This window comes from Pagrus pagrus (assembly GCF_965226575.1).
Source record: "Pagrus pagrus genome assembly, chromosome: 11".
NCBI lineage: Eukaryota > Metazoa > Chordata > Actinopteri > Spariformes > Sparidae > Pagrus > Pagrus pagrus.
The window spans coordinates 7,260,015-7,271,229 of NC_140195.1; the positions used below are offsets into that span (position 1 = coordinate 7,260,015).

Sequence of the window (11,215 nt, forward strand, 5' to 3'; positions counted from 1 at the left end):
ATTTACCTCGCCAGGTTTCTCATTACTGCACCATCTGTGTGCGAGATTCTTGATATTGGACTGTGTAAGCTTCTTTTCTAGAGACAGACGGAAACTTTCCAGTTAACACAATTATAAATATTACCCAAAACACAGATGTAGTGAGAGTTTACCCAGCACAGCATCCAAAAACTACAACCAAATGCTTTAATTAGGATCCACTTCAAAGAAAATGAGTGTGAATTTATATATATATATATAAAAAAACAGTACTGCACATCTTTATCCTCATCTGACTCTCCTCTCTTAAGCCCCATTCTTGCTCTCCTCAGTTTCCCAAAAACTCTGCCTCTCTCTCTCTTGAAATCCAGACTTGCAATACCAGCTCGTCTTGTGCAGCAACACAACCCCCGGCACACAGTTAACGCAAAACACAAACTTATTTTGGCATCTTTAATTCTCTGCCCGACGTCGCTGCCTCAGTGGTGACTTGAGGACAATTTTAGTTCCTAAGTATGTATGTGAAAGAAAGAAAGAAAGAAAGAAAGAAAGAAAAAAAGATTAAGTGTTTTCTTCACCCTACCTCTTGGCTGAGAAGTCCATTATCATGTCTGACAGGTTCATCCTGACATCAGGCTAACACCCCCCTGTATTAATCAAAATGTTCTGGTTAGGATGAATGATAAAACAAAAATGATCTCTTTAATCACTGCCAGTGTTTTTGTTTGCTGCTGTACTTCCAATAAGGTTGAGCTGACACAATTAGACAGTTAATCTAGCAGTAAGGTGGGGGAATTATAATCAGCCACTGTTTTGATTATCAAATTGTCTTTGTCATTTTTTATCAAACATTTCCTAGTTTCAGCTTCTCAGTATCTCCAGGTTTTAGACTTTTGGTCAGACGAAAAAAAAAGGTTTCAAGATACTAATAATATTTTATTCCAGCTCTGTAAAAAACCAACTCATATTGGATTCATCAAAAAACATGTACATTAGATTAAGTTCTGATGCCAGTGCCCCACCACAGTGGCTGCCCATTGATCCTCATGCTTAGCATTTCACAATACATTATATACTGTATAGCTGAGCATAACTGTATATAATGTGACAATAAAACTGATTTGATTTGGATTTGATACTGTATGTTACATTTCTGCTGAATGTAAATTAAGACCAGACGGATCAATGAGGAAAATAATTAGCCAATTAATCAGTGATGAAAACAAATGCCACTCGCATTTATACATGACAAACTCAGGATCAAACATTGCCACAGAGTAGAAACAAGTCTCAAGGATAAAAATGATAACTTTTACTAAAGCAGCTTTTTGCAAGCCTTTTGTATTGGACTGCATTAGATAACGTGTTCACTGTGTCAGCACTACTGAGCTTCTGCCATATTTAATCTATAACAATGTGATAAGAGGTTAAACTTTGATTCATGCTCCAGTCCACAGTCAGTATCTCAGTGATGTGCTAATGCCCTGACGCCCTCCAGTGTATACAAAAAGAAGAGCAGGAGGAACAACTATCAGCCAAATAGCACCATAGCCTATTTACCCCAATGTATTTTTAATATACTGTACATTGAATATTTTGAAAAAATCAACAATTCTGGCCCATGAGCTAATTTTGATAATTTGTTGCTCCTATTAGTTCTGTTGCACTCGTTATTCCTATTGATACAAGTAATATTTGATATTGTTTATGTTTTTTTTGTATAGGGACAAGTATGCAGCATAAACTCATGCCACACACCACATTTATAGTCTAAGATCATTTGAAATGTCCATCCCTTGGTGGGCCTTGACAATACATAAAACATAAAACTCAACAACAAATACACAGGAGACAACACAAACTCTAGTGGCAGTCACACAACATGATATATCTGGAAAAACCACAATTGTTTTCAAAATCAACTTGGAGCATAGGATGCCATTATATTCATAAACTTTTGTTCAGCTGCAGCATATACTCTTCTCAACAAGGCTTCTGAGTTATTTAGACTATTTGGGGTTGCACAAAATTTAAAGCAATCTGCCCATTTGAGATAAAGCTTGTAAAGAGTCCATGAGGTGCATCAAACCACTGAAAGAAACCTTGATGTTGACCAAAATAACATAACTCCCTGCCACTTCACAGCTAATTAAAACTGCATTTTAAGGGTTAATTAACATAATATCCCTCCATTAAAATGTTTAATACACGACTCAAATAGCTTGGCTGTGGTAGTTAGCTTAAAAAGTCACACTGACCTCTTGACTGCTTTGGAAGTAGTTTGAGCTCGTCTGCTTTCACCTAAAATAGTTGAGACATCAATGTTATTGCATCTCACCGGACTGAGAAAACATTACACCGACCGTTTTTGTCAAGATGCTAACATTATAGGTTCAACTGTCATGAGACACGGTTCAGGTTATCCTGGAGTTAAAGGTAGCTAACGTTAGCTAGCTAACCTAGGTGTGCCAATGTTGCGTTCCCATGCAAGTCAGAAGTCGGAATTTCTGCCTTCCGATTTAAACCGAGCGCCCTTTAATTTACATTCTTGAATCACATATGCCCGTTTATTCCTTGTTCTGTGGACTAAAATAAAAAGGCGTAGAAAAACATATTCTTGTCTTGTCATGGAATTTCTGAGCAAATACACTGGAACGCGTTTAAGATTGGAAGTCGGGATAGCGATCCGGAAATCCCGAATTTCGACTTGCAATGAAACGCACCGTAAGCCAACAGTCGGATACAAACACCAGATGATGTCATGAGACAGCGGACACATTTAACTAAACATACATTTATAAATAGACTAGGAATAGTAGATTAATGTTGTCAACTGACACAATTGTTGATGTTTAAATATATCTTCTTTCTAAAATCACAGCCTGATGTTTATGGTCAAACCAACAGTTTTCTTTTTTTCTATTTTTTTTTGGGCGGAAGTCGGAGCTTGGTTACCGCCATGGTTACCGCTCGCGCTGATTCGCACGCTCCAAACGTCAAACGCGGCACTTAAAGTACACTTTCAGAGTTAAGGTAGGGTGTCCTGCTGATGTGTAGGCAGCTCGGAACGAGTGTATTATTAATTAAATTAGCAATTTTATATGAACTGTGTTACATAACATGCCGCCATGATGTTAAGCTAGCTTCATATGAAAAACCAGCCTGCCGTCGCCATGTCGCTAACGCTATGTAGCTAGCTAACGCCTAGCGAACGCAGCTAGCTTAACCGACTTTGACCTTAAACGTTTGCTAAGATCAGTTCAGTTAATCGCATTGCACCGACTAAACAGCCAGCGACTCATTCTGCTAAGTTGCCTAATACCAGCCGGTACAAATCAACATTGCCTCATTTAGCAGACATTTGAAAGAGGTTTAAAATAGTTGCTGTGTTTGTCACATTTGACAGCTAGCTTCGGTTCTTCGACATGTTCTACACTCAACTCTTCACGTCCAAGCGGGGTCCTCTCGCCAGAATCTGGCTAGCAGCGCACTTGGAGAGAAAACTCACAAAGGCCCATATATTTGAATGCAACCTGGAAACAACTATCGAGGACATAATTTCCCCAAAGGTAAGATTCATAACACCGTATAATGTGATTATTTGCAAGTAATGACAGCTGTCTGAGATGTATTTATCTTTGTAGATGAAAATCAGTTTGCGGATCTTTGGTCATCTGCTCGTTGGTGTGGTCAGGATCTACTCGAGAAAAGCAAAGTATCTCCTTGCAGACTGCAATGATGCCCTGGTTAAAATTAAAGTTGCATTCAGACCAGGTAACACATCCTGTTTGTTTTGTAAGTGTTGTCAATAAGTATTAAAGTTGCAAGTGTGAAAGGGCTGTGGTGTTAAAATGGGCTGGCTGATATGATTCAAGATCCAGTGCTTCATTACCATAGCAACATAAAGTGAATGACATTAGTGCTCACCCAAACACAAGAAAACTCAGAAACTCACACACCCATTACAGGAATTAGCTGCCCCACCATATTAATCATTTCTAACCAAGGACAGGGAATGACACCTATGGCCACCTAGATGCATTGAAGGGAAAAAGACCATGTGAATTATGTGATTTTAACCAGAATGGCTTTTTTGTTTAGTTTCTGTAACGGCTCTTAGAGGCCAACACCTATAACAGAAAAAGCTGACCGCAGTTTAACACAGGCTTTTTTTTTAATTTAAACTGACTAAGTGAACCTTTTATAAACTATCAACTGTGTAAATGTAAATACTGGTCAATACTTTCTACATACCAATGAGGACACACCACCAGAGGGTGACAAAGACTTTATTAAACTTATTGTGGGAAGGAAGGTGCCGAGTGTAAGAATGTTACATAGGTGATGATGTCTCATGTACAGTACCACAAGACTGAACATTTCTACAGGACTCAGACAGAAAGTAGGAACACATTTCTGCAGCTAAAAAAATCTAAATGAAGACACACCCAACAAGGAGATGTCAGATGTCTACTAGATACAGTTCAGTCATTGGGTTGTGTTTATACTTCTTCTAGATTCAAGTCTTTACTGTCATTGTAAAACAGTTGTAAATGCAGTACATATTTGTGTTTTTGCCCTGTGTCTCTTTGTCAACACACCAGGTCAGACAGATATGCCTGTGGAGGTGCTCGAGGCCACAGTTAAAGCAATAACCTTGATCGAAGATTTCACTGCCTTTGATGCCCCGCTGCCTGACCTGAGGTACAGAGCAGCTTTTAATACACTCACAGACACTTGTTAAGATTTCATGAATGGATTATAAACATTACTGATGTCATAAGTTTTAGAGCTCAGTTTAAATTTGTACCACCAAGTATTCTGTCTGTGTCTGTACCATGTTGTCTTCATACTGGAACACCAGTAACATAGATGTCGCAGACCACTTTTTACTGAACCAGTGTCGATCGGAAGAAATCACTCTGAAAGAGGATTTGGGAAGTGGCTTTATAAACCTGGTAGATTTTGGTAAGAGCCAGTTTGTTTTCAAGTTATGGTACTTCCTGATTTGATGTGAATTATTGAATTACTGCTTTAATAAGATCATAAGATAATTCTGGCAATATTCTGTACTTTTCTTATTGTCAACAAATCCCGTGATGAGTCAAAAACCAACAATAAATTGATTCTAATTAAAAGTTTTTTTTATGTAAACACAGCTAAATCTTAACACAGCTTATATCCCCTTGCCATAAAGCTCCATTGTGGTCCAAAACAATAATAAACAGATACATTAATTACACATTAAACTTCAGCTGGTGTGACATCTGAAGTTTCCTCATTACAATGACATGAGGTACAGCTGTAGTAAATACTCACTAGTGCTCCAAACCCACAGTTCAAAATACTCCCCTACAAATTTGAACACCTGATTGAGTTACATTATTAAGAGTCCACAGCTTTTTTAGATATGTACAGTTTTTTAAACCAGTTGCAGACAGGAAACTATATTTGTGACCTGTTTTTTAAGGTTTACGTCTGAAGCAGAAATTAATGTGCTCGGGGCTGAGTTCGACAGACGGGCTGAGAAATCTGAATGTAGCGAGAGACAAACGGGTACATTGTGGTTGTTAGTCTGTTTTCATGGTATTTGTTGACAGTAACAAAAATATGCGAAATCATCAACCTTCCCCTTTAAGACATGATTTTCTGTGCAGAGCTGACATATCATTACTGACTTTGCAATTTGTTCCCTCCTTTTCTGCGCTCTGTTGGGTAGGAGATGAGTCCCAGAGTCACCAGACTGGCCTGCTGGAAATGAGCTTCCAAAATGGAGACGCTTTTGGGGATGAGGATAATGGGTTGGACATACTCGGTAGTGATGAATTGACGAGTTTTTGCCATATTTTAGTACATCATGCATTGAAAACTAACAATTCTTGTGTTTTACAACAGTAGATAGGGTTATTTGACACACATTGCTGAAGTTTAAATTTGTGTTGTCAAAAATATCAAAATATGGATATATGTTGATTCTGAATATTTGAAACGGTGTTACTAGTGATTGTTCGCAGTATTGCTACTCCAGTACTAGCTGTGTTATTGTCGCTCTCCTCTCCAACAGTGAGTTAATACATTTACTGTTGCAGTGCCAACATAGCCCCACCTCCTCCAGAAGTAAATCAACTTTGATGCTGTTGTTCTTAACGCACAGCCGAGTTATATTTATCCTTTTGTAAAAATCGAAAGTTTTATGCCCTCAGTGTTGTCTCAGTTTTCCCCTGTGGTATTAAAAATGGTATTAAATGTTGTATTGTGTCAAATTTAGAAATTCCAGCATCGTGACAACACCAGTTTGAACAAAAGAAACCAAGTGGGCTTTCTTTATGTTGGATTTTTGGCTAAAAGATGCTGTATTATTTGTATATACAGTATAGACTTATGGGTCATTACATAATAACTCACCTAGGACCTCCAGGTTCATGTCATGGATTTTCTTGAAAACTATTTGTGTAAAAACTTTCTCTAGCTCTACTTGAAATACTTTTATATTTATGATTTTTAAAATATATTGTGGAGCAAAGTTTACCATTTTAGCAGTTCTTTGTATGTGTATTCTGGTTTGAAGTTTGTACTGAATATCCAAGAAACCCTGATAATAGTTAATGATAATAATACACAGAATCAAAATTTGGTTGCAACAAAGTTGAAACTAGTGAAGTTGACCGATTTGTCTTTGGGATGAAAAAATATTTGTTTTTATTAATTCGATAACTGCAAACATTCTGCAACCACTGTTTAGATGAATGCTTGTTGTGAATCATTGTGAAGGTTTCTTGGATGTTTAAGACACATTTCAAACCAATCCAGTTAAACTGGTGATCCTTGAAATACACATACAAATACATTTTGCACAGTGGGCCAGACTTCAGAAATTCTTTCCTAAGAAAAGCATTCTGAATACAGCTTTAGGATTTTGCCAGGGACCATGAATTCAAAAGTTTTTACATGTTTTTTTCCTCAAGAAAATCCATGATACAAACTGGAAAGCTCTGAGTTTTTGGTGAGTTGGCATGGAATGACCCCGAAGTCAAAAAGTGATCAATCTCAAACCATGAGGAAATGCCTTGAGTGCACCAGATACAATGTCCCAATTCAAGGGCTGGATCCTCTGAAGTCAGCCTTTGTAGACCAAGCATGTCATAACATGCTGATAAACGACTTTTTCCACTGTTTGTTCTTGTTCGGAAATTAAATGAAGCAGAGGGTATTAAGGGAAAATAAAGTTAGCGTGGTACGATTTCCAGTTTTCAATTATGTGTTTCACTGAAATGTTTTGGAATTTGCCCCAGTTTCCCAGTAGCGTTTGCACTTTGTCTGCAGTTTAAGAGCAACATCTTAGTCATAATCTGTGAAATATTTGATTTCACAAGAGATTGCACAAGTGCACCATTAGCGTTTAGTTTCTGTAAGCCTGGACTCTCTCATCTGGGGAGAGAGCACACGAATTCAACCTGGCCTTCATGTCCTCTGAAGGACCCAGTGTTTGTGGGCTGTCTTTAAAAGATCAAATACTAATACTATGTCTCTGCCCTTATTATGTCAGTGTTGATACTTTTTTAGTTAACTTTTAATTTTTAATGACACTGCAGACTTTCTGACAAACTCCAGTGATCACGCTGAGTCTTCTGACTTCATCCGAGAAGAAAAGGAAAATCCAGAGAGTTCTGCACTAAATTATCAACAAGGTGATTATCATGATGATTAGTGTTATTTCCGTACTTTATTTTTTCAGCTAGGGTTGTCTGTGTAGACGAAGATTTTGTTTGATGGTACAGCAGCACCAGTGTGTAGTGCTGTTATGTTTTGTTCAGTAAGAGACATGTGCATTCAGACTCTTTATGTTTTCCAGATGTTGACAGAATGGAAATGGAGACACCTGCACTGAGTGAAACCACCCTGCTTGCCAATGAGGAAACTGCCTTTGCCCTTGAGCCTGTGGCCATCACTCGTAGGCACAACCAAACAACTCTCAGACTGTGTTCCTTTAACTCACAAATGTACTGTATATTATGCAAACATTAACTGAGATGCTGCTGCAAGAGCTGGCATCAACCCCCTGAAACCACCACTGACAAAAATCTGAACATTATAATGCAAAGAGAGCCAAACGAGTGTGTCGCACAAACGGCAGATTCTTCATACTCTTCATACTACGTTCTACTGTTTCTTTACAGCAACCTCAGAGGAGAAGAAGAGGGGGAACAGGAAACGCAAGTTGGTTGTGGACCGCATAAAAGAGCTGAAAAATGAATACATCAGAGACCAGCTTTCTGACTATTCTGATCTGATCACCCCGTTGGACATGTCCCCACCAACTGTGCAGCTCATGCAGTGGAAGGAGAGCGGAGGTGTAGACACACTCTTTGCACAGCCATGTTCTACTGTAATAGCGGCGGAGATAAAGGAGGTAAAAAGATGAACAAATTCCAGCAATTTTGGTCTTTATCATAACAACAATGAATCTATCAATAGTGAACATTAAAGTGAAGTTACTGCTGTGACCTTTAAATCCCATTTTGCTTTCGCAGCTCTTTGCTAAGAGTATTTTTGAGGTGAAACGTTATGGAGTGTGTGAGGAGGTTGAGGTGATGCGCCAGGATGGACAGGAAGGTAAGAAGTTGCTATTCAAACAATAAGAAAGCTATAATTTCTATTATAGCAACATTATGTCAAAAATGTGTATTTTGTGTGATTTGGCGCTCCCCACTGTCTCTGAGTGTAGCACAAACCCAGGTTTCTGTAACAATTTGTCAGATGAAATGTAACATTGCATCCTAACTGCAAACAGAACTTGGCACGTCCTAACAGTGATATGTCTTGAAAACTTTGGTCTTAAAGCTAAAATGCATCTTCACACACAGTTAAAGTTTGCACACAAATCAGAACAGCAACAGCAGGCCAAGATAACGTAACCTGAACCGGAGACGATAACACCTGGCTGTAACAGGCGAGCAGTAAGCCTCTGTGGAGTCAACAACTTTGCTAACACAGCCAACCATTAAGCATGTGCAACAACACAAGACATAAAACTTAGCAAGCCAGCTAATATTAAATATCACTATTCAACTGCAACAAGTCCCGCTCAGAGTCTGTCTGCAGCCCTTTATTTAGCGACGCTGTCGTCAACGACTAACTGGAGGGGGGTGACATGCAGCAAAGGTCAGATTCGAAACCTTGGCTGCTGCGGCGGCTAAGACACAGCCTCTGTACATGGGTCACACGCTCTGCCAACTGAGCTACAGCACTATTTTTAATGTATGACTGGTGTTGTCCCATATTGTCTCATATAGTTCAGAGGGACATAAGCGCCCTCACCACAGACGTCAGTGTCGTCGATTCGTCAATAGATCCAGAACAAACACACAACACTGAGCTGACCAGCCTCCATCACATGAATGACGATCGAACGATGAGTTACTCCGAGATCACACAAGTAAGCATGAACATGCCAGGTGAAGTGAAGGTGTTTACATTTAAAATATATATATATATTTTTTTTTCTTTTATTCATGATGCTCCGTTTACATTCTCATCTTTATCTGTATAATCTGTGCGGTTTGTCAGGATGAAAACAGGTCGGAGTTCACTCATCCAGAACTCCCATCAGAAGACTCCATGTGTGTCCACCCATCGCTCATGGAGACTCAGTCAACCGCCCTTCACACTCAGGTGCTTGTGAACACACACACACACACACACACACACACGGTTACAAATCCAAAAGTGCGGGGAATTATTCTCTGTTGGAGTCCACATTTCAGTTGCCTTATCTTTGGAATGAAAGCAAACTAATATTTGATGGTTATCTGCAAAAATGGCTGATGCAGTGGACAAGCTTCAATCTGTCAGTGTTTACCAGATGGCGGGTGTTAATTTCCCATGCTGCCTTGGCGATGTGCCCGGCATCACCCACTGAAATCCTTTTTTCTATCTTGCAGTCTACGCTGAACAGCCAGGATTTTGAGGACAGGAGGATAACCAGGCGTGCACAGGAGCTTCTAAGCAGTCTAAAAGTACGGACCTAAAAATAAATGTTCAGGCATTATAATCACAGTAACACCACATACCCCGTCTTACGTGTATCTGTTTTATGATGTGGTTGTAAAGCCTGCATGGTCATGACACAGGAGTGGTGTTCCTGCTCTATTCAACATTTGACTGGCAGATACAAATCTAAAGTCACAGTAGAGAGGGATTTAAAGAAGAGAAGGCCGGAGCAGGATTAGGGATGATGCTGCTAAATTAAATTCTCTGTTATTTGTGTGTACGTGCGTCTGTGTGTGTCTGTTCAGAGCAACAGTGACACCAGGTTCAGCCTGGAGGCGCTCTGTGAAGGAGGATCTCGTTCGCAGGCTGCAGCTACTTTCTTCTGCCTGCTGGTCCTGAAGAAACAAAAAGTCCTTCAGCTGCACCAGAGTGCTCCCTATGAGGACATCTTTGTCACACCCGGACCCAAGTTCTGTGATTAATGAGACAGAAAACAGGTTATAATGCGTTGCAGTCCTGGTTCTTCTTGAGTTTGTATTGTTTTTGTTGCGATGTCAGTTTCCCAGAGTTCACTCGAATAGGTTTCTGCGCTAAATAGTAAAGACTTGGACTACTTTGAGTATATGTCCCAAACATTTATATGTTTCTGTGTGTGTGTCTCAAAACTTGTACATACTTATTATACACTTTATAATAAGCATCATTAAAAATGTTTATTGTGATTTTGCGAACGACGTTTATAAACCTTTACGACTGCTTAATCCTGTAAATGGGTTTTTTGCACCTTTTTAAATGATGTGCAAGAACATTTGAATTATTGTATTTTTTATTGTTTATTATCCTCAATGTCTGGTATTAAGTAGTTGTTCTTGTTTCTTTCAGGACTGAAATTTCATGCGCGTTCAAAGTCTTGCTTCAGAGTACATGTGTTATTAACATGTTTAACATGGTTCTGTTTTAATGGGTACAATAAATATCTGGCATGTATATGAAACAGAAACGACTTAATGATTTTTTTGTTATTAATGTTTAGGATATGATGCTCAATTCATTTATTAACCTGCTCTGTTGGGTCCAGATTTTATCTTCAGGGGTTTTTTTTTCCTGCAGCTTAAATTCAGAAAACCGAGACCTCAGCACTGAACTGTGTCCTAAGCAAGAAGTAGGTTGTCTGATGTTAGATTATACAGTGTTGATTGACTCAAATCGGCATTTATTTATCTATTAGCCTACAACAACTCCATAA

At 39.0% G+C, this 11,215-nt stretch overlaps 1 protein-coding gene across 2 annotated transcripts; it reads left to right on the forward strand.

The window, feature by feature from the left end:
* Positions 1-2,774: 2,774 nt before the first annotated feature.
* Positions 2,775-10,969, forward strand: rad21l1 (RAD21 cohesin complex component like 1). 2 transcript variants are annotated; one of them, XM_084366918.1, is made up of 14 exons: positions 2,775-3,012; positions 3,386-3,548; positions 3,624-3,753; positions 4,584-4,683; positions 4,844-4,947; positions 5,699-5,794; positions 7,572-7,667; positions 7,832-7,930; positions 8,157-8,389; positions 8,511-8,592; positions 9,273-9,445; positions 9,547-9,651; positions 9,921-9,995; positions 10,275-10,969. In XM_084366918.1, the coding sequence occupies exons 2-14, from the start codon at positions 3,405-3,407 to the stop codon at positions 10,449-10,451; spliced, it is 1,614 nt and encodes a 537-aa protein (XP_084223044.1). In that variant the 5' UTR covers positions 2,775-3,012; positions 3,386-3,404; the 3' UTR covers positions 10,452-10,969. The 2 variants fall into 2 exon arrangements, with proteins under 2 accessions (XP_084223044.1, XP_084223045.1); XM_084366919.1 differs by having other exon boundaries at positions 2,781-3,012; positions 9,273-9,415.
* Positions 10,970-11,215: the final 246 nt, after the last annotated feature.